The sequence below is a fragment of the Pteronotus mesoamericanus genome, unplaced genomic scaffold (assembly GCF_021234165.1).
Source record: "Pteronotus mesoamericanus isolate MK-2021 breed Mesoamerican mustached bat unplaced genomic scaffold, CSHL_Meso_final scaffold_651, whole genome shotgun sequence".
In the NCBI taxonomy this organism is placed as follows: Eukaryota; Metazoa; Chordata; class Mammalia; order Chiroptera; family Mormoopidae; genus Pteronotus; species Pteronotus mesoamericanus.
Window position 1 is genome coordinate 46875451 of NW_026555325.1, and position 27603 is coordinate 46903053.

Genomic DNA, 27603 nt, shown 5'->3' on the forward strand with positions numbered 1-27603 from the left:
CATGAAACATTACATTTGTATATGTTACCTTAGTTAAGTTAATCATAGTAAAAAAAATCTTTAACTCATTTAAAAATACAGGTTTCTGGGCTAGATTCTGTGTAATTTATGCTTTTTGACTCCGCCGCAGTCTAGATATACTGTTTACTATGTTGTACCCTTAGAGAACTAAGGCTCCTGTTAGTGGACAGACTGTGAGCTTTGAAGGTCCCAGTCTTTCTTTTTCACGTTGACTTTTGCTGCTGGACTCTGGGCCTCAGCGTCCTCGTCTGAGAAGTCAGGTGAAGCTACCTATCACTAAGGCCCCTTCAGGCCTGATTTTGCATGACTAATCCATTATAGAGCAAACTAAAATAATGGTGCTTTTGCAGGTTTTTGTTTGTTTTTACTAGAATCAGGCTGGCAGATGCTGCAGGCATCACATGGAAAGGGCGAGGAGGCACAACTGGAAAATGCCCGTGTTTTGAGGGAGTGATCTTAATGAGTGAGAAAACGGCATTTTCTTTTGTTTTAAGGGGAAACAATCCCGAAAATGTTCTTGAGTATTTCTGGATAGAGAAGTACAAAATGGGTGTGTCTTCCTAAATGTTTAAGCACTTGAAGCACTTTTGGACAGCATACTCACCGTCCCAGCTAGTTACTAGGACTGGCCGAGTTCCTGGCCTAGCCCCGAAAAATGTGGGGTTTGAGGTGAAAGGTTTGGCTGCTAAGCCTAGACCCAAGCGCCAGATCCTTTAGCTGGGAAGACCGAGGTGAGGCTGCTGCGAGTTCATCTGCGCGGCGGGCGGCGAGCACCTGTTTCCCGGGCGGGCGGGGCCGGCCCAGAGGCGAGGCCTTGGGGGCAGCCCCTCCTCTTAGCTGGGCAGAGCCCCGCCGAGGTAGGGGCCCAGGTGGCTCAGATGAGGGGCCTGGGGCCCGGGCAGGGAAGTGACTGGCTCGCTTACGTCTTATTTGAACTTTATGGGGGTCTAATTCCTGCTGGGAGGAGGCAGAACCCTGGATAGTGTTTGTGGGTGGGCGTGAGGGCGGTGGCCGTACCGCCCAGTCTCGCCGCCCAGCTCTGCGCCACCGTCTCCTACCCGACGCGTGCGGGCGCGACTGCACGCGCCCGCAGAGGGCTCGCCCCGGAGCCGGGCGCCCCTCGCCTGCCACCTGCGGGACCCAGCCGGCCGGGTGCGGGACGCGCGCGCGCGGCGGGCGCGGTGGCGGCGGCGGCGGGAGGAGGGGCCCACAGCGCGGCCGAAGGACGCCCCGTCCTCTAACTGCTGCCCCCTGGCTGAGCCGGGCGCGGCGAGGAGGCGGCGCCGCTGCCCTGGCCGCGGGACTGCCCTCGGCTCCCTCCCGCCCTGACGCCAGCGCGCCCCCCGGGCAGCGCCGGCGCCTGGGGCTCCGGGTCCGCCCTGGGCAAGGAGACCGCCGGACGCCGCCTCGGCCCCGCGGCTGTCCCGACGTGCGACCGGCGCGCGCTCCTGTGGCGGTAAGTGAACATCTGGAAGAGGCTCTACCGGTGCGTGTGTGTCGGTCTCTGCTCGTCAGCTTTTGCTGGTTGGATTTTTCAGTGGCAGACACCTGTGAGTCACTGGAGGATTCCTGTCCAGCAGACCCTTGGCCAGGTGCCTGGGATAGCGCCTCGCGTCCCCTAAATGGGGAGAGTTAGCCCCTGCCCCTCCCACCTTGGTCTGAGCCTCCAGATGAAAGGCGTTATAAGCTGCAGTCGCACCATCCTTCCTCCTTTATACCTGAGGACTGAATGAAGATTTTCAGGTAAAGATTTGCTTATGAACATTTAATTTGTATGCCAAGCTGTCAGACTTGTGCCCTGAATAGCATAAGATGAGCAAAGTATTAGTTCTTGTACTCTTTAGAGGTGTGGGAGGCTGAATCTGGAGGGTTATTGTGATGCAAATAGAAAATGTATCGGAATAGACAGATATAATCCCTCAGCGGTTAGCAAAGGGATCTGATGTGAGCAAAGCAGAACGATTGGAGTTCTCTTCTGTTTCCCGTTTACCCCTCCCCATCCTTCATGGAATAGGTTAACATAAAATTACAAACTAGGAAATGTTCTCATCAAAGACTTACATCTTTTTAGGATCTGGTGCATAGGTTATTTATCTTAGGGAAAATTTTAATTAAGGATCCAGAGGAATAAGTAATCTATTTTTATTATGACAAAGTATAAATTTCATCAAGATCAAAACTTGAGTATACCTTTATTCTTGGAATGAGGTTGTTTTCACGTACCTGATACAGCTAACATATATAGAGGGGTAATAACATTATTTAGATATTCTGCTTGACTTATTCAGCAGAACAGTCTGGAACAACTTCAGTTTTTAACTTCCTTGTTTTGCCATCAAACAAAAATTACTTACTTATTAAGGCCACAATCTTATAGCAAAAGTGTACTTTAAAATCATAGACCAACCTCCAATCCATTTTAGTATCTCCTTTGTAGAACTCCTGACGTACTAACCACATTTTGATGGAAACTTCAGCAACTGGGAGCTCATTACATTTTGAGATATCCCTCCTTTCTGTTATTGTTTCTCTATAAACAAGGATGTTAGCAAATCCTTGTTTGCCCAGAACTGACAGCTTGCTTCCTTGGACCTGTGAGTCACTTTCCGAGTCACCCTTGCCCCCACCTATGAAACTATATGCAGATTTTTTTCAGTAGAGCTCTAACGCTGTCACCTAAGAGTCCATGACAAAAAAAAAAAAGTTTAAAAACAAAAGGTCTAAAGTGGTACAAAACAAGACTTTTGTCTCCTTTAATTAACAGCCTTTCAGATCCCTGAGCCTCAGCTTCTCATCTGTAAAATGGGAATGATTTTATACTCTCTCTACCCATAGGGTTATTGTGAGGATGAAATGAGATAATCTTCATGAAGTACTTAGTATAGTTGCCTAGAAGTCAGTAAATGTTACTTGTCCTCACTAAGTAGTAATCGTTTTTGTTTCCTCCCTTCCTTAAGATCTCTCTTTTTGCTAAAGATCCTTAGCCCCAAATTGAATTCAATAATTCATTCTAATCTGAACAGTGCAGAGTGCAATTAGTTTCTGTCTTCAAATGGAATCATTCTTTAATTATGCAATTAAAAGTTTCTTGAATGCGAACTTTTTTTTTCTCTTGTATTACTTTAAGCCTCCAATTTCCAGTTTGTTAAATATGTTTTAACCTGATTGTGGCATTCATCATATTAATTCTGCCTTTCGGTTTTGTGTCACCTGCACATTTGGTGAGTCTGTTGACCATTCAAGTAATTGATAATATATGGAACACGTCCCTTTGCTATGGAGGCACATACAGAAGCCTGTGGCACAGTAGAAATGGTCCTGGACTTTTGGAGCCTAGTTTTGGAGTCTGGCCCTGATACCTACTAGCCTCATGACCTTGAAAAACTTCTTTCCCATGTTAATGAAATGAGGTTAGTACCATGTACCTTTCAGAGTGCTTGTTAGAAGCCACTATGCTAAAAGTGTCAAGTACAGTACCGCTGGGAATCTAGTTAGCTCAGTAGATAACAGTGAGGCAAATAATGAATCAGCTGAACTCAGCACATGATTCTAGCCCATGGATCAGACTTCTTCATACGGACATCATGAGAAAAATTTTAATCAAATGCCTCACTAAAAGATCCTGAGTATTCTCTGATCTATTGCAAAAGAATATGACATTAGTTCAGTATGATTTTTTCTTAGTGAACTGCTAGTCCCTAGATATTTCCAATATTCCCCCACCCCTCATGTCCCCTGTTTACCAATTAAATCTTGAATTGTGCAAGAAATGCATATTCAACTCACTGGCCTATAATGCCTAGGAATTCTAATTGCATCCTTCAGCTTTGATTCCCCCCCCCCAAAGAAAGGTAACTGATTTTTATTGATCTAGAATTTCTTAAAATTTTTATTTCATTTTTCAGTTACAGTTCACCTTCAATATTACTTTTTTTAATCCTCACCCAAGGACACTTTTGCATTGCTTTCAGAGAGCAAGGAAGGGAAGGAGAGATTGGTTGCCTTCTCATATGCACTCTGACCGAGGATTGAACCCTCAACCTTTTGGTCTACAGGACGCTCTAACCAACTGAGCCACGCTGGCCAGGGCCTATATTACTTTGTATTGATCTCAGGTGTAAAATTGTGGGGGGGAAAATGTGTGTGTGAGTTTCTAGTCTCTTGATACCACCTCCTTTTCTATGTTTTTTCCAAAAGGCTGTCAGAATATTTATGTGCTCACATCTGTGGAGTCTCCCTGGAATATAATTCACTGGAGTTTGAAGATATGAATTCTTTTAAAGTGACCTCTTCAGCTTGTATCTTGATTCTCTTTTAATGAGGTTTCTTCTGTCCTTTCAGCTTAAAGCTCATTTGCTTTTAGGAAAGCAAAACAGTTGCTGAGCAGTTCTGTTTTCTTTCTCTAATTAATTAATATACCATCTGCCCTTGCATTTGGGAATTTTTTTAAACTGGAGTCTGTTTTCCATGGTAAGGTGTACTGTGAACAGTATGCAGCAAGTTAGTGGTGGAGAAATACAACCAATCACAGCAAAATAATGTTGAAAGTATGTGAAGTAATAAATAACTCCAGTGAGTATCTAATATGGGACGAATCTGTACTTTAAGAATTAGTTTATTGCTTATGCATTAAGAGTTACACAGTTAAGGATATTTCACAAGGGGCTGACGGTAACAAATGAGTGAAGCCGGATGAGTGTGCCAGACACAAGGGAGTGACAGAGCCGTGTGAACGTGAGTGGGTGCCTAGCTCAGAACTAGTCTAGTTCAGAACAGTGTAAACCTTGCACTGGTGAAACAAAACACTGGCCCAAACATGACGACGAGTCTGTGGCCTTTGCTTTAAGTGCCCCTGGAAGAGGTAGAACTATGTATATTTCCGTTTTATTCCCAACATCTAATGCACTGTGAAGCATGTGGATGTTTGATAAACAGCGCCACCTTAATTAGCATTCCTTAAGTGCCTCGATGTAGAGAACTGTTCTGTGCAAAATAAAAGGAGAAATGACTGTTGCCCTTGAGGAATATTTAATCATATTTGGGGAGGCAGCATTTATAAATTAAATAGACCGGATATCAGGTCAAGAAGAGAATTCCGAGAAGGTTTGGAGGAATTCCAGGGAGCCTGTACAGAGGGGGCGGGCTTCCCCTAGCCTGCAGGATGGGACTGATTTGGTTTCAGCAAGGAATGGGGGGAAGGGTGCTGGTGGAGAAAAGGAGGAGGTGCTATGTTTTCAGCACAAGGGAAGGCTAGGAGGAGAAAATGAACCTGGGTGAGTGGGATGAGAACTGTAGCTTGAAGGGAGGCGAAATTTCTTGGGATTAGTAAGAAATCCAATAGGTAAAAAACAGGGCTGTAAAAAAGGTTTACATTACATGTACCTGTGGTCCCCCTCACCCCCCAAAATACTACACCATCAGCTGCTGAGAATAGGAACGCCATGACTCCTTGGAAGTGTGGTGTGTGCATCACAGAATAATTATTACATTTTAAATAGCAAAATTTTCTGAATTTTTGGTCCTTTGACCTAGAGTCTAAATCGATTTGGACACTGTGCTCTCTCATGTCTCCACATGAGAAAAATGATTCTTTTAAGTATTCAAAACTATATATACTACTGCCTGGAATTTAATTCAGTGCATAACACGGAACACTCTTTTAATTTATTATTTATGCCTCCTACTTGTTCTAAAATATTTGAAGTAGTTACACTACATAACATAAGGACTAATCTTGAATTTGCAAGCAATAGAAAAAACGCTCTACCCTTTTAGATTCATTGGCTGGGCCAATAGTAGATTAACAGGAAAAAAATTATCTATTTATGCATGGGAGTTCACAAAGAAATGTAATTCCAGGTGACAGAGTTGGGGACTTAGATACCATCTTAACAAATGGTGATTAAGTGCAGAAGAGGCTAAGAAAGCGCGGGGCTCCTGGGGTGGGGGTATGTTCTGGGAAGGTGACTAGGAAATGTATGATAAATGGGATTGTTAGTAAGGTTCGTCTCAGGAGGTAAGGGTCGTCTCCAGAGTGGTTCTCTTCCTGGTATTGGAGAGGAAGAGACCTTTACAAAGGGAAATTTACTCTCTGAGGATTTTGGACAAAAAAAGGGAGGGCATATTTTGGAGTGGCAAACTCTGATCCCTTTCAAGTTCCTTAACTGACACTTGAGGTGAAGTTCAGCAGCTCAGAAAAGTGTCAGTTAAGATAACTTTATCAATTAAAATGGCTGTGATTTGGGTATTCTGGACCAACCTTGAATTAGAAGCTACATATGACAGTTCTGGCTTGAGTAAGCCCTACGGTCACATTGCTAATTAAATTTTTCTACCCTTACCTAGTCAAAAGCCATTTGAAGAACTCTTTATGTAGAATCTATTGTTTTTTTCTAACTTTTATGAGATCGAAATAACACAAGTTTGTTGTGCATAATATATTTTTCTCCATGAGCCTAGTGAAGTTCAAAGAATACCCTGTGAGAAAAAGATTTTGTGCAGCGATTTTGAGTATAAAGTCAATTTGTTTAGTGGAGCCTTTTCAGCTTTGGTATTTTATGATTTCAAGGTGTCTTTTTTTTTTTTATAAGAACCTTGGTCAGGATCTTGGATGAGCTACCAGTCTGCACTCAGGAAAATGAGAAACAGCTTGACAAAAGATAATTTTACTGAATCCTAAACTCTTAACACAGCTTTTCCCTTCTTCCTGTACATATCACTTTAGGATTATTAAAAAGCACACTACACTGCTCTAGAAAACGTTGCCAAAGTGCATATGTAAATCACAGATGATAAATACTGAGGTTAGGGGAGATACAGGCGTTGCCCAGCTTTTTAATATTCTGCTTTATTAGGGAACCCTGGCCTTTCGGAACCAGTGTCCTGGGGGGCATCATCCACGGCCCCTTACAGACCTCTTCTAGGTTCTGATGGTCAGAATCCTGCGCCTGTGTGCCCCTCTCAGCTCACTCAGCGTGACAGCTTCTCTTTGTTTCTAATTTAGATGAACTAGAGTCCTGTTGGCTGTTTTAATTTGCTTACTGAGCGCTATTACCAAGATTTTGATGTGGATCCAGTGCTGTTCTCTCTCCTCACAAAATGGTTGATCCTCACATTAGCATTAAATCTGGGTTTGAGGCAGCTATGTATTGCGTCAAATAACCAGTCTGGCTTTTTAAAATACATAAATATATATATATGTGTATATATATATAGTGTTAATCTTCACCCAGGGATATATTTTATTGATTTTAGAGAGACAGGAGTAGGGAGAGGGAAAGAGGGAGAGAGAGAAACATCAGTCAATTGCAGTTGGTTGCCCGCTACACGCTCCCTGCCCGGGATCGACCCACAACCTTTTGGTATATGGGACAACACTAACCAACGGAGCCACCCAGCCAGGGCACGAGTTTGGCTTTTTTTTTTTTAAAGATGTATTTCCGATGATATTAATAAGATTTGCATTTGAAAAAATTTGGGAAACAGAAAAGCATAGAGAAGAAATACGTTATCTATAATTCCACCATCCAAAGAAAATCTCTTTTGATTTTTAACTGCGTTGTATTTTTATTCCTTTTCAAGTGTATGTATTTTAAAAATTGGAATCATACATGTATATTATAGTTTCCTGTTTTTAAAAGTTAACTCTCAATTCTGAAGATGTGGATGAATTGTCTAATCATTGTAAACTTTTCTACTATATTTTAGGAGGAAGGTTGTAATATTTTCAGTGTCTGGTATAATTTCTTTAGCTAATGATAATTATACTTAAAATTATATTACATGTCCTGACTGGTGTGGCTCAGTGGATCGCGTGCCAGTCTGTGAACCAAAAGGTCACAAGTTTGACTCCCAGTTAGGACACATGCCTGGGTTGCGGGCCAGGTCTCCCATTTAGGGGTGTGTGAGAGGCAACCAATTGTTATATCTCTTGCACATTGATGTTCTCCCTATCTTTCTCCCTCCCTTCCCCTCTCTCTAAAAAAATAAATAAAATCTTTTAAAAAATCATATTACATTCTATTACAAGGCAGGCTGATAAACAGTCTTGAAAATATTTTAGCAAATGAGTGTTCTAGGAAATTATTAGTTTAAATAACAAATATTGAGTACACAGTACATGTTTTTAAACAGTATATTTTGTTATTAAAAGCCTGAGTTTTTGTTTGTGTTGGTATGGATAAATAAACCACTTGACTAGTAACTTAAAGTTAACATATGAGCAATTTCTTCATGTTACTAAATATTCTTTTTTTTTAAATTGATTTTAGAGAAAAGGAGGGAGGATGAGGGGGGGGAGGAGAGAGAGAGAGAAAGAGAAAGAGAAACACTGATTTGTTGTTTCACTCCTTTGTGCATTCATTGGTTGCCTCTTGTATGCTCCCTGACCAGGGATGGAACCCACAGCCTTGGGGTGTCGGATGTAGCTCTAACCAACTGAGCTACTCAGCCAGAACCTAAATATTTTTTAAAGTTATTATTTATTTTTGTATTATGGGCTACCCTAAAACTTGGTGAATTAAAATAACCAACATTAATTTCAGAGGTTCTGTGAATCAGGAATCTAGGTACAGCTTAGCTCAGTGCCCGGGAAAAGGCTCTGTGTGTCAGTTGTCAGTTGGGGCTGTGCTCTCATCTGAAGGGACGGCCCGGTTCCTTGCGCACCGCCGTACAGGGGTTCCCTGGGTTCCTTGGGCACTGCCATCCAGCGATTCCTTCCCTTTTGGGGCTTCTCCACAGGGCGGCTCACAACCCTGCCGATCAGAGTGAGAGGAGGGCAAGACAGTATCTTTAAAACCTAATCTGGGAAGTGGCCCCCCATCACTTTCGCTGTACTCCATGGTTAGTTGTTAGAAGTGAGCCATTAGTCCTACACGGAGGAGAGGGGATTAAACAAGGATGGGCGCTCCAGGAGGTGGGGACCATGGAGGCCGTTTCAGAGGCCATCTGTCATAGTTACTTAAGTGCCACTATATTCCAGGATATAGACATACGATAAATCTTCTTGTTGGACATTTGTTTCCAATTTTCTTTTTTATTATTAGGCTTTCGTGAAAATTTCTGTGTATACAATTTTTTTGTCTTCAGTTGACTATTTCTTTAGGATAGATTTCTGAAAGTGGGATATTTGGAGTAGGGCTTTTCACATGAATTGTCATGCTACTGCGGAACCAATTTTTAGCGCTGACGCCTGTGTTTGAGAGTAGCCATTGCAGCCCATCCCCTTTAACACAACTCTTTCCAAGAATAGGTTTGTAAACTATTGTTCCATAATTAGGCCGTTTATTTGAATTAGCATATGTCACAAAACCTGAAAGGGAGGTAATGTGACAGAGCAGCAAGATCCCTGAAACCAGCATCAAAAGGTGTGGGTCCCACAGCAGGCAGGTCCCTCAGGAAGTGTCATCATGGCCGCTTGCTCACCAGGCATGAGACTTAAGATATTTACCCTGCTGAAGTAAACAGTTACACATTAGGGTATGTTGTAAAGTGAGGAAAAATAATTCCTTCCATTGTATAAAATAATTATGAGACACCAGGGGAAGAGGCGAGGAGAGAGTGGAAATGAGATATGCTCAATAGAAACAGAATATTTACTCTGAAAGTTCAACACTGGATCATCACTTGTGACTTATGGTTGTACACACACACACTGTTGCTCTTTGTAATAATCAGGAATTTCTTTCAAATTGTCTAAACAAATTATTTAAAACAATTAACATTTACTGAGGCCCTTCGTTGTGCTAGGTATAAAGAAGTGAGACTACAAAGATGAATAACAATTATTTATTACCCATCTTTTTTTCAGAAAGAATTTAAGTGGTATAACCATATTTTTGCCTTCAAGTCTATCTGCTGTGGGCACAGAGTGGGAAACGAGTAGAATGGGAGAAGTACAGTGACAAACATGTCATGGGAACCCAAGGCAGTGACAAAGTAATATTGTGTAGTTAGAAGGCCTTTACACAGGAAGTGTACTTGAGATGGACACAAAAGAATACATAAATTTTTATAGAGAACAAATCTGTAAAAAGTAATACTAACGGGGGTTAGGAATTATAAGGAAGCCATTTTAAAAGAGAAAGCACTTTATGACACAGGAGCCTATAGAATAAGTAGTTGTCCTAGTACGTAAGGATGATTGGATCATGATTTTCAGATTGCAGTGAGCTGAGAACTGAATGTTTGTTTTTGTATTAGTTTTGGTTTCGTGCTCTGATTCAAGCTCAGATTCCTAGTTTCAGCTACAGGATCTAAAGAATAGTCCAGTTGTAACAAACTAAAGACAATATTCTGACATTGTTACCCACTCTTCACCCTCCCCCACCCTCCATTTAACAACAGTTGCTTAAGGAACTGGCTTCAGAATTTTACAGAGCCTAATTCATGTGTCACGAGTACTATTGTGTCATTTAGCTAGAATGCAACATGACTAAGAAATGAGAATAGAATATGAAGTTTAAATGTTTCATAATGTTAGTGCTGATCTAGATCGTTTTCTTCAACTAGTTGTTTGTTTTTTTCCAACTAATTGGTCAGAAACTACTCTTCATTTTCCTGCAAGGATTTTAGACAGTGCTGGCGGAATTGCTGCAGACTGAAGTTCATTGTCATAAGTAGGGGTGGTCGGGTGAAGCCAGACATGTACCCAGAGTCAAGCCCAGAAGGGAAATGTCTGCTTGTTTCTCTTCTTTACATGGACCACCTGGTAAATGAGAGGAAGCATTGACCCCTGACGTGGATCCATCACCTGATTCTAAGTGACCATCAGAATTCTTAGATTATAATTCTTTCCTTAATTGTAATCTTAAAATATTATAACTAAAGCACTTAAAATAATTAGTGATTTGATGTTAGTAGGGGACAATCTAAGAGAAAAAAAAGGAAAGAATACTAAACATCTTTCATGTTCTGAGGCAGTTCCACATGTGTTTCACATAGAAGCTCCCTTAATTTTTATGATGAACGTTTAAGGTAGATTCCCAGTTTACAGATGAACTTATACCCCACGGCACTATTCAGGTGTGTTAGACTCTCCAACATTGTCCCTTCACTTACTGTTATTTTCTCTGCCTCTTCATTGAGAAAATCTGGGCCCACATGTGACCCCATGAATTCATCTTGAGGCCGCCCTGTTGGTGTGCAGCTGCGTGCCACCTGCGCTCCGTGTGCCTGAGGATGGGACAGCTGTGTGGTCAGGTTCCAAAGATTGTGCAGTAGGGCTCCTTAGGTGACCTTTGACTAACCAAAATCATACTGGGTTTTCCAAAAAGTTCATTTATTTTCTTTCTGTACAATGGCTCTGGTAGCGTTTAGTTGTCTTTAAAACTTCATTCAAAACAATTTTGTTAGACTGTATTGTGACAGCTGTCATATCAGCATACATTTAAAAAAATCAAAATTGGTGAATTTTTGTGTAGCCATTTTAATATTGAAGATGGAAGAAAATATATAACATTTTCAGCATATTATGCTTTATTATTTCAAGAAAGGTAAAAACGCAACAGAAATGTGAAAAGAAATTTGTGCAGTATATGAAGAGGGTGCTGTGACTGATGGAATGTGTCAAAAATGGTTTGTGAAGTGTCTTGGTACTATTGACATTTTGGCTAAATACTTCTTTGTTGTGGGGCCGTCTTATGCATTGGAAGATGTTTAGCAGCACCCCAGCCTCTGCCCACTAGAAGCCAATAGTGGGAGGTAGCCGACATACCCAAAATATCCAGATCAATGAAGTTACTGATGAAAATTAAAAATGTCTTTTATTTTATGGAAAAACACCGAACGGACTTTTTAGCCAACCAAATATTTCCCTTATTTTCTAGCTTTTACTTTTTGGTGACAGTATTAAATTTAAATTGAATTCATTTCTGTTTGCCAGTTTAACGGGTATCATTTGATTCTGTTTTAAATTTATAGTTTAAGTCACTGATTCTCAGTATTACCAATGCAAAAATCTCTGATTAATGTCCAGTTTTCTTGAACCTTCCCCCAAGAAGAAGGAAAATACACCCTTAATATCCATTATTAAAGAACAAATAATGACAAACACACTATTAGAACTGTTATTTTTTTTCAATGCAGTTGGTTATATTTCTTAATGAACTACCATTTTTATTAAATGCATCTACATTGAAATTTGAAAGATAGTGTGTGTATACACACACACACATGACTATTTTTAAAGACTACAATGTGGTGTTTATGATACAGAGATTCACAGTAGCTCAGGGCTAGGGTCCACTTGAAACTTGACTTATAACTTGATATAAACTTATAGACTTAAGATATAAACTTATAGACTTTAGATATAAACTTATAACTTGAAATATCAATAGAAACCTATTTAAAGGCTTAGAATATGATATAAAGTATGGCAGCAGTAATAATCATTTCTGTTAATCTGGTATTTAAGATAGACTTTCAGAGATTTAGCAGCCTGTTTATTTTCAGAGCAAATTTAGACTTTTTGTTTTTTGGCTAGAACTTTGTGTTTAGGCCCAACTCATATTCAAGTTACGGCTGTGCGTGTGTGTGCACGTGCGTGCGCACACGTGTGTGTGCGTGAGAGAGAGAGAGAGAAACAGACAGACAGACACTTTTCCTGGCTTACTCACCAGATTCGGTCCGATGACGCTGTACCCAGGATGGAGGACCAGGGCTCCAAAACGAGCTGCACAGAATGGACTGCAGTTCCAAGGCCCCAGTGGAGACCCAGTAGTTGCTAAATCCACTGCTGAGGGAAGTGCCAGGGCTGTGGCCTAAAGCTTTATATGCTTAGTGCTTTGAGGCTTCAAAGTAACATTGAGGGAAACAAATAATAAAAAGGGCTTTCTTTTATTTAAATATGGCTGTGCGGTGTGTGTGTGTTGGGATTTGGGGACAAAAGGAGAGAGAGTGGTGGGAGGAAAGGCACCTTTTATTTTATTGTTTTTGGCTGCAGTGTCATGTACAAATGACCATGTCGCCTATTAGGGCAAACCAAGGACTCTGAGCATCGGCGCTGCTTACAGTCCGAATAAGTTGTCATCTCGTTTTCAGTTTTTCTCCCTTTGAATTTATTTTGTTAAATAAGTTTGAAAGCCCCATATTAATGTATTTGGTTCTGGACACATAATGGAGACTCAGTAAAGACTAGCTGGGTGGTTAAGGAATGTTCTTACTGATAGATCTCTGCATTATCTTATAATTACAAACTAAAGTATAAAATAACTTAATTTTCACTATTTTTGAAAATTGTATTTTTAAACATTATATTCTGTATTCAGCCAGTTAAAATGACAAATGAAATGAAATACTCTTCTTGGTTAACACCCAGCATTTAATGTTTTATGCCTTCGACTGATACGCATAATACTTTCTACCCTGACAGGCGAACAGTGCAGTCTGAGAACTCAGTACAGCTGTTTGTGCTGTCCTAAGAAGGCCAATCGTACAATCTTCTAAACTAGTGACTACTATTAAATCTTTATTTCCTAATTATGACTCAACTATCTTATTAGGGGAGAGTGAAATTATACAAAGCTTATTCTTCAGTGGTGTTTGGGTAGGGACTGTAATTTCCTTTTAACATATCATGTATTTGAATAGCTGCTACTATGAACAGTAAGTAGGAGCATAAACTTTTTGTTTTTGGCTCTGACTTTTCTTTAAGGATCACACCTCCTTATATCTCAGGAGGCTTCTGTGGGATAGAAACCACAGAACTGAAATCTGATTAACAAAAATGTGGGGCAGTTGGCCAATCCTGTTCTATCAGGACAGCTTGTGCTCTTTGAGTCTCTCTGAGCATGCGGTGAGCAGTTCTGTTAGACAGCTACCAGACCAGCTGTGTGCCTACTAACAGGGACATATTGGTGGCATTTAACCCAAGATGGGGCCTGAAGGCCAGAGCTGACAGCCAGCCCTAGGACAGTGGTCTGCTTGCGAGGCTTGGAAGCTCTGGGCCATTATGTCCCTGCTGATAGAGACCAGCTCAGGGCCTGGGGCAGGGAGCAGAGGGTAGCAAGAGACCCTGGGAAGGAGCTACATTGGTCTTTATTGGTAAAAGTAAACTTTATAACGAGGAATGGAGGTAAGTTTTATAAATTCAGGAGGGAGGATTTTTAACACTTGGAAACATACGCTAGGATTGGATAAAGTATCGTTGAAACAACCATTATTTCAAGAAGAGCCTCAGACTAAGAATTGGGAGCTCCATGCTTACTTGCCATGTGATCTCTGGGTCAGTTGCCTCTGGAAGTGGAACTCGCCAGGCCTCTCTGCCTATTTTATCTACTTGCTGGAAGGAAGGTAAGGGTAAATATAATGTAAGTTAGTAAACTGAGGTGATGAATAACTGTATAGAACAGTAGTCTTCTATACTTGATAGAAGCGCTGTGACTAAACTAGTTGACAGCATAAATATTTTACCATCTAGGTGCTTTGAAGTCCTATAGACAATCCAGAGGTGTGCCCAGACTAAAAGTGGGGGCGGGGGGGAGGTGGAATATTAATAATCCAGTTCTTTGGGTAGTGTTGCACATCCCTCTCCCCACTCAATTCCCCCTGCCCTTTTCTACAAGCTCAGGAATAACTGTTACAGGCAAAGGACTCTCACATTTAATATCCAAATTGATTTTTCTTTTATTGCCATTCAAAATCAAAGCACTCTGTAAGTTTCCAAAGGAAGTGAAAAATGGATAAAGGCCTTCAACTGGCAGTTAGGAGTAGGAGGAGGCTTCGTACTCTTCTGTAGGTCCAGAAGATTATGCCCGCCATGTTTGGGCTGATTTTAGGCCAGTGTAAGAATAAAGCAAACAACACACCTATCGCGGGAGGCGCACAGCAACAGCAGCAGGTCTGTGCTCAGGAAGCTGCCCCATCCTGTTAAGAGCTGGAATTTTAGACTGGTTTTAAAATTTGGTGTGACGAATTCAAGCAGGCAGCCTTGGACTTCCATCTCCCAGAATGTTCTCAAAACCTGTGTATTTACTGAAGTAAAAAATTACAGTGAAATGCACAGATGTTAAGGTTCCTACTTGACAGTGATTGACAAATGTATACACCCATGTAGTCAACACATCAATCAAGATAAAATAGAACATTTCTGTGACCCAGAACGTTCTTTCATGTCCCCTTCCAAGCAGTCCTTTACCACCTTCCACCCAGACAGCCACTGTTACAATTTCTATTCATGGGTAAGTATTGTTCATACTTGAAATTCATGTAAATATCAGTCTTTTGTATCTGCTCGCCATGTTTCTATTATTGCACATAACAGCAGTTCATTCCTTTCTATTGTCAAGTGGTAGTCCATTTTATGGACGTCCCTACTTGTTTATCCATTTGCCGAGAGATGGATATCCTGGCTGTTTGCAGCTTTGGCTATTGTGAATAAAGCTTCTAAGGATATTGTTATTGTTATAGAAGTTTTTTGCAGACATATTTCCATTTGTCTTAAATTCCTAGAAATAAAGTGGCTGGTTCATAGAGTAAGTGCGTGGTTAACTTTGTAGGAAACTGCTAAACAAGTTCTTTAAAGTGGTTGCACCATTTCCCACCGCTCAGCTATATATGCAGTCTGCATTCTCACCAACACAGGGCATTGCTGGGCTTAATTTTAGCAATCCTAGTGGGTGTATAATGGTATTTGCATTGTCGTTTTGAAAATACCTGTTTAATTTTTAATTTGCATACAGTGAAATTCACTTTATTTTGGTGAATAGTTCTGAGTTTTAATATATGTTATAGATTCATATGGCCACCACCACAATCAGACACAGAAAGTTCTGTTCCCTAAAAAAAGTTCCCTCCTGATCTGCCCTTTCATAGTCATAGTCTCCTCCGACCCCTAACCCCTGGTAACCACATCTGTTCTGTCCCTACCTATAATTTTGCCTCTTCCACAGTGTAATATAAATAGAATGACACAGTATGTACACTTTTAAAACTAGCCTCTTTCAATCAGCAGACTGCCTTTAAGAATCATCCCTATTGGTATCCTATCTTCGTTTTCAACTTTTGGCAGTTATAAAACCACAATAAACATATCAGTAAAGGTGGTTGTGTGAACACAAATTGCATTTCTTTAGGGTAAATACCTAGTAGTGGTATTGTTGGGTCATGTGATAAGTGGATGCTCCAACTTTATAAGAAACTGCTAAACGGTTTCTCTGACTGGCCGTGCCATTTGCATTCCCACTGGCATGTAGGAACGTTCAGGTCGCTCCACACACTCACCAGCATGTCGTGGTGGTTTTATTTTGCTTCTCCTCATAGGTGTAGAGTGGTAGTTTACCATGGTTTGAATTTGTATTTCTTTAACTGCTAGTGATGTTGAGCATCTTTCCATATAATTACTTGCCCTCTATCGGTGGCCTTGGGTGAAAAGTCTGTACAAATGTTTTGTTCATTTAAAGAATGGAGTTGTTTTCTTACTGTTGAGTTTGGTAGTTTTTTTATATATTCTCGATTGAAGTCATCTGTTTTTGATAAATAATTTGTAAGTATTTTTTCCTGATCCTATGGCCCTTTATTTTCATTTCCTTCACTGTGTTCTTCTCAGAGAAAAAGTTTTCAGTTTTGATCTAGTCCAATTTATTTTTTTAATGGTTCATGCTTTTGGTGTCATATCTAAGAACATTTTGCCTAACCCATGATGACTCTTTCCTGTCATCTTGTAAGTCTTCTAGTTTTATATTTTACATTTAAATCTCTGATCCCTTTTGAGCTAATTTTTGTATAAAGAGTAAGGAATAGTTCAGTTGAGGGGAGGATATATGTGTGTCCAATTGTTCCAGTCCCTTTTGTTGAAGACTGTCTTCTTGTATTGAATTATTTTTTAATGTCTGTCAAAAATTAGTTTACTGTATTTTTGTGGGTCTGTTTCTGCACGCTATTCTCTTGCATAGATTTGTGTCTAGCCTTCCTACCATACCGCACTATCTTGATTGCTATAACTTTAGAATCATTCCTAAAATTGGGTACTGCATGTCTTCTAACTTTGCTCTTTTTCAAATTGTTTTACTTGGCTATCCAAGTTTCTTTGATTTTCTATATACAACTTCTTTGTTTTTTATTTTTTTATTGAATTTATTGGGTTACATTGGTTAATAAAATTATGTAGGTTTCAAGCATGCATTTCTGACATTCACCATCAGTATTGTATTGAGTGTTCACCACACAAGTCTCCTTCCATCACCACTTGTCTCCCTTTTACCCTCTTCTTCTTCTCCCCACCCCCTTTCCCTCTGGTAACCACCATGCTATTGTTTGTGTCTGTGAGGTTTCTGTGTGTCTGTTTGGCTTAATCCCTTCACCTTTTTCACCCAGCTACCCAACTCCCTTCCCCTCTGACAGCTGTCAGTCTATTCTTTGTATCTGAGTCTATTTTGTTTATTTTGTTTATTAGATTCCACAGATAAGTGAAATCATATGGTACTTGTCTTTCTCTGACTGCTTTATTTCACTTAGCATAATGTTCTCCAGGTCCATCCTTGCTGTTGCAAAGGGTAAGAGTTCTTTTTTTTTTTTTTTTTTTTTTTTTTTTACGGGCAAGTAGTATTCCATTGTGTAAATGTACACTTTTTTTATCCCCTCATCTCCTGGTGGGCACTTGGGCTGCTTTCAAGTCTTGGCTACTGTAAATAATGCTATAATGAATATAGGGGTGCATACATTCTTTCAAATTGGTGTTTCAGGTTTCTTTGGATATGTTCCCAGAAGTGGGAATTGCTGGGTCATAAGGCAGATCCATTTTTAATTTTTTGAGGTACCTCCACACTGCTTTCCACAGTGGCTGCACCAGTCTGCATTCCCACCAACAGTGCGCAAGGGTTTTCCTTTTCTCCACATCTTCATCAATACTTACTGATTTATTGATGATAGCCATTCTGACAGGTGTGAGGTAATATATCATTGTGATTTTTTTTTTAAGATTTCATTTATTTATTTTTAGAGAGGGAGAAAGGGAGAGATACATTGATGTGAAAGAGAAACATCGATCGGTTGCCTCTCCTATATGCCCCAACCGGGAACCAAATCCGTAACACAGGCATGTGCCTTGACGGGGAATCAAACCAATAACCCCTCCCTTTGCAGGATGACGCCCAACCAACTGAGCCATCCGGTCAGGGCTCATTGTTATTTTTAATTTGCATCACTCTGATCATTTGTGACCCTGAGCATTTTTTTATGTCTGTTGGCCATCTGTATGTCCATCTGTTTGGGGAAGTGTCTGTTCAGGTCCTTTGCCCATTTTTAAATTGGATTTTTGGTTTTTTAGTGTTGAGTTGTGTCAGTTCTTTATGAATTTCCTTATACAATTTAGAATCAGCATTTCTGTATCTATAACCAATCCTCCTGGGATTTGTTTTTGGAATTTTAGAATCAGTTTATCAATGTCTACAAAAAGCTTCCTGGAACTGTGCTGAATTTATGTATCAATTTATGTATCAATATCTTAACAGTATTATCTTCCAGGCCATGAACATTGCTTATCCAATTAGGTTCTTTCTTTTTTCTCAATAACAATTTGTATTTCTCATGTACTATACATACAATATATAATGTAGTTTTGTTCGTATGTTTTGTTAAATTAATCCTTAAGTGCAAAATTTTTTGTTACTGCAATTGTTATTGCCTAAATATACAGAAGTACCATTGATTTTTGTATATCAATTTTTCATCTTGAGACCTCGATAAAATTGTAACCCTTAGGATTTTCTACATATACAGTCATGTCATCTGCAAATAAAGTTATGTTTTTTTCTTTCTGACAACCTTTAAGCATTCTATTTCTTCCTTGTTTACAGTACAATATTAAAGAGGATTAATGAGAATGAACACTATTGCCTTGTTACTATCACAGGGAAAAAGTGTTGTCTCTCACCATTAAGTTTAACGTTAGTTTGAGGAAGCCCCTCCTACTGTTAGTTTTCTGAAAATTTTTATCATGAATTTTTTTAACCAAATGCTTCTCTGCATATAACGAGATGAGCTTCTGGTTTTCTTTCTTTGTTAATATAGAGAATTATGTTAATTGACTTTTCATTATTCCATTGCATTTCTTGGATTCCTTGCATAAATCCTAGTTGGTCATCAGGTATTAACCATTTTATGTTGCTGGAGTCAATATGACATTTTAAAAAATTCTATCTATGTCTATGTTCATGAGGGATATTGTCTTGTTGTAACAGGGTAATTCTGACCTCATGTAGCATGAATTGGAAGTGTTTCCTCTTCTGTTATCTCCTGAAGAGTTTGGGTAAGATTGGTATTATATTTTCCTAAAGTATTTGAAAGAATTTAGAGCACTAGTGTAGCAATTTGCGCCTGGAATTTGTTGTTATTGTTTATGGAAAAGTTTAAGTTACAAATTCTGTTCTTTAATTGATACAGTTATCAGACTTTTCTATTGTGCCAGTTTTGGTAACTTGGCATTGGTATAAAGTTGCTTACAATATTCCCTTGTTAATCTTTTAATGTAGTTGTATATAGAATTTATAATGTTCCTTTTTCACACACATCTTGGTAATGCGTGTCTTCTGATTTCTTGTTTAGACTAGATGGAAACTTAACTATTTTTATTAGATCTATTTAAAGAACCAGTATTTGTTCCAATGATTTTCTCTATTTTTGATCCCTTTTCTTTGCTTCATTGATTTCTGATCTTATCTATATTATTTCCTTCCTTCTTAGAGTCTAATTTATTTTTCTTTTCCTAGTTTCTTAGGGTGAAAGCTTAGATCATTGATTTAAACCTTTTGTTCTGTTACAAGCACTTAAATCTATTAAATATTCCTCTACAGTTTCATGATGCATTTCAAAATTTTTGATATGCTATGGTTTATATTATTCAGTTGAAAATATTTTAATTGCCTTCTGATTTATTCTTTGCTCCATGGATTACTTAGAAATGTGATAGTTTTCCAAGTATTTGGGGATTTTCTGGATTTTTTTTATTGTATTTATTTCTTTTTAAAGATTTGATTTATTTTTAGAGAAAGAAGAAGAGGGGAGAAAGAGTAGTGTGTGAGAAATATCAATGAAATTTCTTAATGTGAGAGAGAAGTATCAACCGGCTGCCTCTCGCATGCCCTCAACTGGAGACCTGGCTCACAACCCAGGCATGTGCCCTGACCAGGAACGCAACTGGTGACCTTTCGGTTTGTGGGACGGGGCCCAGCCCACTGAGCTACACCAGTCAGGGCTATTATCTTTTATTTCTAATTTAATTCTGTGGTGGTTGTAAATTATACTTTTAGATTTCAAGCCTTTGAAATCTGTGGGGACCATCATGTAGTCTATCTTGGTGAGTATTTTATATGCATTTGACAAGAATATGTGTCCTACAGTTGCTGGGCACCGTCTTCTATAATGTCACTTATCTATCATGCAGGTTGTTGAATCACAGTTGTTCAAAATTTGAATTCCTTACTTTTTTTCCTTTGGATATTCTATCAGTTCCTGAGAGAGACTAATATTTATATTTTCCCCTTTTGTTCTGTCAATTTCTCTGTCACGTATTTTGAAGCTGCATTAGGTTCATACACATTTATGATTGTCACTTCTTCCTCACTGGCAAATAAAATGCCCCTCTTTATTTCCGGTAATGGTCCTGGTCTTGAGTCTGCCTTGTCTGTTATTCCCATAACCCCAGCAAACTTTCAGTGCCTCCTGCTTTCATAATGTTTCCTTTCCAACCCTCTTGGTTGCAAACTGTGTATCTGTATTTAAAGTACATCTCTTACAGGTACCGTATAGTTGGATTTTAACTAAACTTTATTTTTTAGAGCAGTTTTAGGTTCATGGAAAAACTGAGCAGGAAGTACAGCGATCCCCTGTCACCCCACCCTTCCAGCCTCGCCCGCCACCGCCATCCCACCCGAGTACTCCATCCGTGAGCCTACAGTGACAGACTGGGATCACCCTAAGTCCATAGTTTTCATTAGGATTCACTCCTGGTATTGTACAGTCTATGGATTTTGATAAATATATAATGATACATGCCCATCATTGTAGTGCTGTACGGTTACTTCACTGCCCTAAAAATCCCCTGGGCTCCACCTATTGAACCCTCCCTCCTTTCTAATTCCTGACAACCAGAGCTTACCTTTTCCAGAATGTCATATAGTTGGCTATTCTGTAACTGCCTATTTGAACTTAATCCCCTCACCTCTCACCAATTTTCCCACTCCCACCCTCCCATCTCTTTATATTTAACCTTTGGCATTTTAATCACGATGTGTCTTGGAGTGGGCTCTTTGCGTCCACCCTGGTTGGGACTCTGCTTCCTGCACTTGCATGTCTATTTCCTTCACCAAATAAGTCTTCTTTATTTTTTTCAAATAGATTTCCAATTTCTTGCTCTTCCTCTTCTCTTTTTGGTACCCCTATGAAGCTAATGTTGGATTGCTTAAAGATGTCCCACATGCTGCTTACACTATCCTTGTTTTTTTGGATTTTCTTCGTGTTGTTTTTTTTTTTCCTTCCTTATGTTCCAAATCATTGATTTCTCAGCTTCATCCACTCTACTGTTGATTCCCTGTAAATTGTTCTTTATTTCAATCAGTGTACCCTTCATTTCTGACTGGGTCTTTTTTATGCTGCTGAGGTCCTCACTAAGTTACTTGAGCATCCTTATAACCAGTGTTTTGAACACTGTATCTGATAGAGTGCTTATCTCCATTTCATTTAGCTCTTTTTCTGGAGTTTTGATCTGTTCTTTCATTTGGGTCATGTTTCTCTGTCTCCTTGTTTTGGAAGACTCCCTGTGTTTGTTTCTATGTATTAGGTAGAGCTGCTTTGACTCCGTGTCTTGGTAATATGGCCTAATGTCACAGGTGTTCTGTAGCGTCCAGTGGCACAACCTCCCCCTTCACCCAAGCTGGGTATCAAGATGCACCCTTCAAGTGCACCCTTGGTTGTTGTTGCCAGATCAATGGAAGGGGTCTTCCCAGGCCAGTCATCTGCAAGGACTGGCTGTTACCACTTACCACCAACCTCCACCCTCTGCGGAGGATCAGCTGTGCAGGGGCAGGGTGCTGGTGCTCCGATGTGGTCTATAGCTGCCCACTAGGCGCGCAGGCCCTGGGGTTTCCTGGATGGTGCAGCCAAGGCAGCCCCGACCTGTGCTTTGTCTGGGGTCACCCTGCCTGAGCTATAAAGCAATCTGAGATGGCTGCTACTTCTGCTGGGTTTGGAGATTTCTAGGCAAAGCCAAGCTATGAATCTAGACTAATTCCAGGTTTGGGGCTCACTGAGGCCAACTGCTGCTTATTTGAGAGGATTTAGGAAGTTATAAAGCATTAGCCAAGACCATTCATATGGAAAAGCAGCTTGGGTAGGCCCATAAGTTGGCTAGGATGGAGTCTCTGGGGATCGATCACCAAGGTGGATCAAACAGTGTTAGCAAGGTTCATGGAATCTTAGATATGGCACCAGTCTGCCAGCTCGCTGCAGGGAGGGCTCAGAAAAGGGACAATGGCCTCTGCTCACCTTGATGCCAGATACCTCAGCCTCCCGCTGTGTACCACTGGTGCCCCTCAAGCCACCACTCTGTTGCTATAGCCCAGAGGGAGTGAGTCTGGGTAGGTGAATCTGTGAGTTTAAGAGGAACTGCTTGGGGCTCCAGAAATTTCTTCCACCAACTCAATCCCCACTGGTATTTGCAGCCAGAAGTTGTGGGGACTTATCTTCCTGGCACTGGAGCCCTGGGCTGGGGGGCCTGGTTGTGGGGCTGGGCTCCTCACTCCCGAGATTTTTACCCACCACACATGGGGTGGGATCTGCCCATTCTGTGTCTGTGCCCCTCCACACCCCTCCTGCCAGTCTGGATGGATGTAGTTTTTTCAATTTTGTAGCTGTCATACTTCTATTCAACTCAGTATCTGTCGGTTCTGAGTGATGGTCTGTGTTTCAGCTGTAGTTTTGATGTGGTTGTGTGAAGAGGCGAGCCACGTCTGCCTGTGCCGCCATCTTGACTGGAAATTCTCAAGAATTTTTATGCATTTGAGCCAAAGTTGATGACTAATGCCTGAAAGTAAAATCTAAAATGCTCAGAGAATAAGTTCACACTTTCTTTTATGCATCTGAAATTAAGGAAAGAATGTAAGGAAGAAGGTTACATGAAGGTGGAGGAAGCAAGGCAGGGTCTGGATTACAAGATTATGAGCTTTCTCAAGGGTGCTTTCACCTTCAAGAGGTATTACTTCTGGCATTTCAATGGCGTGTTAACCTAGATGCACAAAAACAAGGGACAAGACTGCCTTAAAACTTTTAAATAAAGAAGTTACAGGCCTGAGTGTGACTACCCACCTTACCTTCCCAGTTAGGAATTTATGGTTTATTGTAACACCCCCTTTTTGTCAACATATCAAACAAGATTGAGAATGAGTTACTAGCCCTGACCAGTGTGGCTCGGTTGGGTGTCGTCCTGCAAAGCATGAGTTTGGCAGTTCAATCCCCAGTCAGGGCACACGCCTGGGTTGCAGGGTCAGTCCCAGGTCAGGGTGTGTGCAAGAGGCAACCAATCGATGTTTCTCTCTGACATCAGTGTTTCTCTCCCTCTCTTTCTCCCAACCTCCCCCTCTCTCTAAAATAAATAAAATCTTAAAAAAAGAATGAGATATTTAGGATGAGAAACTTTTAACCTTATCTTAAATTAATCTGAGCTTTTCATAGGGAGTATCTAATTCAGAAGAAAAATTTGCCACATCTAACTTGTGTTTCTTTGAATTGTTGGCACTTGTGTAAAGGCCATCATTCTGTCCCACTCTGAGATGTAAGCATCTGGCCAGGGAACAAAGCCTGATTCTAACGACAACCCAAGATGCGCAGGTTCATGAGGTTTGAGGCAGGAGCAAATTTTGGTATGCTTGTTTCCCTTAACAGTAGAGGTCAGTTTGGCAAACATAAAGGGCCAGACAGCCCATGGTCTGTCACAGCGACCCAACTCTGCCACTGTATTATGAAAGTGGCCACAGATTAGAGGAGTGCCAGCAGCTGCAGGAGCTTGTGAAGCGCTGAGCTGTGAAAAAGAGGAGGGAGGAGAGGCCAAGTAAAGACTATCCCAAGTTTGACATATTTGCTGGGACTGTCCAGAGAGCAACAGAGTCTGTGCCTGACTCTGCACTTGCACAGTGGCTCCCTAGAGGAGGCCGAAGAATCAGAAACCTCACCTCACTCCCCTCCAGACTCACTGACCACACGGAGTCCAGGCCAGGAGCGGATGGGGATTCAGTGGACCCAGGGACATTAGGGGATTCCAAGTTCCTCCGGCCTGAGAAGGTGAGTGGGAAGCAGCAGGAGCTGCTGTGTTTCCTCCTGGACGTAATACATCACCACAAAGAGGAGACTAGCAAACAGAAACGGAAACAGGCCGGGAAGGCCTGCAGTGAGCCAAGCAGGAGGCCCACAAAGGCCCACAGAGTCCCCAGAACCTCCAAGGGCCAGCCCAGACCCTGGCCCCAGAGTAAGCCAAAGTTTAAAGTGCTTGACCTCACTTCTCTGGTGGAGCGAAGAGAGGGGAGAAACCACCACCCCCCCCCCCACCCCCACCAAGCAGCATCTGAACCACATCAAGGAGGGGAAGACCAGCCAGCCTGGCAGAGCTGGCCTGCCCCATCGAGCACACGCACAGCAGCAGCCTGGTGCTGACCGACTTCCCCTCAGCCCAGGGACAAGAACAAGAAAAACAGGAAGAAGGGCGACAGAGCCAGCAATTCACTTGATGCTGTTTTTCTGTCTAAAGGTACTGACCTAGACAGTGTGGATATGGATAAGACAAAGAGGAAAGTATTTCAAAAGATTCCTCTTGGATGCCACCAGATAGACCTGACAAAGACTGTCAATTGGTCGGTCCAATTTTAGCTTGAAAAACAAAACCACTTTGCCGCCCAGTGAATGAGGACCACCTAGAGAAGGATGCACGGGAGCCAACCCAGGTCATGCTGGGTGGGGCGCTGCACCTGGGACCCCAGACCAGGACGTGCTACTGGCCATGCTGTTAGGTCGTGTGCATGTAGTCTGTGAGCCTTTGATCGTAGCTCTGTGCCTTTGTATTGGATAGTAGCTCCCACCACTACTTCTGGCACCTTGGCCTCGGACACCTAGGCCCTGGCCAAAACCGAGTTTGTTCATTCATGTGGCTCTGTGACCTCTGCATCTCACCTGTCCACTCAGCTCCCACCTGGAGCGAGCAGGTGGTGCAGTTGCCCTTCAGTCTCCACAATCTACTGTTAAGAGTGTTCATACGCTGTTCGTGTCTGATCCCCTGATTTGTAGCCAGCTCGTGTAAAACACTTGCAGAGTGAGAAAGCTCAAGAACAGAACCCACCTGATACTCACAAAAATTAAAAAAAAAAAAAAAAAAAAAAAAGTAGCCATGGATGATATGAAGACGAATGGGCATGGCTGCGTCTCATGAACTTCCTTTCCAACACAGGCAGCCAGAATTTGGCCCAAAGACTACATAGAGGTTGTTGATCCTTGGTGAACATAAACACATCTAAGCTAGCAAAAGTTTAACTGTGTTTTCAGTTTTCTAAACTTTTGAAGAGCTTTAAAAATGTTATCATAGTTTGTAACTTGCCATTTTTGACTGACTATCCTTTCTTCTATTAATCAGATAAAACTTGAGGTACCTCACATTTTCTCCAAGGGACCAAAGAGTTAAAAAAGACTGTTTCTGCATGCTACATAATCATATATTATTTTGTGTTCTATACCTTCACAGTGAAACTTCTCTTCTCTTGACAGATAAACACTGTATGTGAAGAGTGGTAAAGGGAACAGTGATTGCTGAAGGGGCCTGGAGAGAAAAAGCACTGGTTAACGTCACACGGACAGATGCTCACTGTTTTCCAAAGATGCTGTTGAAGTAGTTAGTCTTTCCTACTGCTTTGCTTCACTCAAAGTTCTTCATAACATGGGCTGCATGAAATCAAAGCAAACTTTCCCATTTCCTACCACAATTGAGAGTGACAAGCAGCACGCAAGTGCAGAGAGCTTTATGTCAGATGAGAGATTTCAACCTAGGATGCCTTCTGAAGTTATCAGAGAGGAAGTGAAGGAACCCACAGAGTCCGAAATTGTAGTCTTTGAATTTGCACACCGCCTGTCCCAGGAAATCTTGAGCGATGCCTTGCAGCAGTGGGCAGACAGTAACATCAAGTACTGTGACATCCCATTCATTGAGAGTGAGGGGCCTTGATGCTGGAGAATTATGATACCTTCTTGAACTATGGATATAGTTGGTGCTAGTTTAAACACATGAAATGAAAGCAGAATGTTATATGAATAAATATTGGTTCCATCTGAATGTAAAAAATCAGTCTATGATCATATCAAGAATACAGGAATGCCTAAAATGAAATGTGTTTTAAGCAGTTGTATGGTAATAGCAATTTCTGTCTGCTTGTTCTTGGATCGTAGTCACTTAAAGGGCTGACAGTAATCAGCTCTATGTCACATATAGTTTCAGACAATATAGCATCACCAAAGAAATAAAAATTTAAAAATGCTCCAAGACCCCAAATGATTTAAAGACACTCCTTTAAAGTAATATTAATTTACACCAAAACCAAGATATGAAAAGGATTGTTCTTGAAATGTCTTGGCAGTGAATGGCACTCAAGCCATAGCGATTAGCAGTAGGTTTTGTTTGTCAAAACTGTTTGTGTTAAGGATCCCTACTTCTTAACAAAAATGATCAAGTGTTAGAGAGCAACCCGCACAGAAGGGATCCACCCTCAGGGCCCTAAATCCACTCTTATTGGATGGCTCACACTTTTTGTATAAGGCATTTCACAAGATACAATTTACAGAAGTCATGACATTATTGTTTATCTCACTGAATTAAGCCCAGTGATACATTAATATAACTACAGAAGCAACCAAGTTTGGGTACCTTTATAAACAGCAATCCAATACATTTTAAAACAACAGAAGCCCTAGTTGGCAAGGGAAAAAGCATAATCTGGTCTCAGTGCTGAATGTATACTAAGCTTTGCTTCTCACAGATGTAGAGGGTTAGTTTTTAGGGTGTTTTTGTTTTTGTTTTTTTATGGTAACAGTTCCCACAGAGCATTTATAGCCATATGCTATTTTCATAAATTTGGTTTTAGGAATCCTTTTTTAAAAATAAGAATTTAGTACTGTTTGAGATCACTGGTGACAAAAAGTTTAGGAGAGAAAGAAGATACTAAGACATAAGTTAAAGGAAGATTGGGACTGAGTCTCCAGAATTATCTTGACATCAAAATTTTTGCTACACATTGAGTTTAACTGGAAAGGGAATTATTTAAGCCCATTTGCGTTAGATCCTTTCATTAAGATACAACAGACTCTGTCACTGAAATCTAAAGGAAGGCAGAGAAAGGCTTGTGACCTCCATAATGAGATAAACATGCATTTGGCCTTTTAGACAGACAGAAATGCTACCTCTAATTTTAACGATTATACTTTGAAACCCACAATCAAATAGAGTGAATTCTCTAAGTTACTTGGGCAAAGATAGTTCTTTTGAAGTGAATGAGGTGCCATGTTCCCATTATCTTCGGACATTTGGTCATTCAACTTTCACTTCACCTAGTCCTAGGC

The 27603-nt window shown here is 40.8% G+C and overlaps 1 protein-coding gene across 2 annotated transcripts; it reads left to right on the top strand.

Moving 5' to 3' along the window:
• Positions 1 to 1220: 1220 nt before the first annotated feature.
• CUNH2orf88 (chromosome unknown C2orf88 homolog) lies at positions 1221 to 26746 on the top strand. 2 transcript variants are annotated; one of them, XM_054562320.1, is made up of 3 exons: positions 1221 to 1477; positions 1560 to 1764; positions 25762 to 26746. In XM_054562320.1, the coding sequence occupies exon 3, from the start codon at positions 25931 to 25933 to the stop codon at positions 26213 to 26215; it is 285 nt and encodes a 94-aa protein (XP_054418295.1). In that variant the 5' UTR covers positions 1221 to 1477; positions 1560 to 1764; positions 25762 to 25930; the 3' UTR covers positions 26216 to 26746. The 2 variants fall into 2 exon arrangements, with proteins under 2 accessions (XP_054418295.1, XP_054418296.1); XM_054562321.1 differs by lacking the exon at positions 1560 to 1764.
• Positions 26747 to 27603: the final 857 nt, after the last annotated feature.

Excerpts from the sequence above, each read along its gene's own strand:
- CUNH2orf88 (XM_054562320.1), top strand. The coding sequence starts at position 25,931 with ATGGGCTGCATGAAATCAAAGCAAACTTTCCCATTTCCTACCACAATT.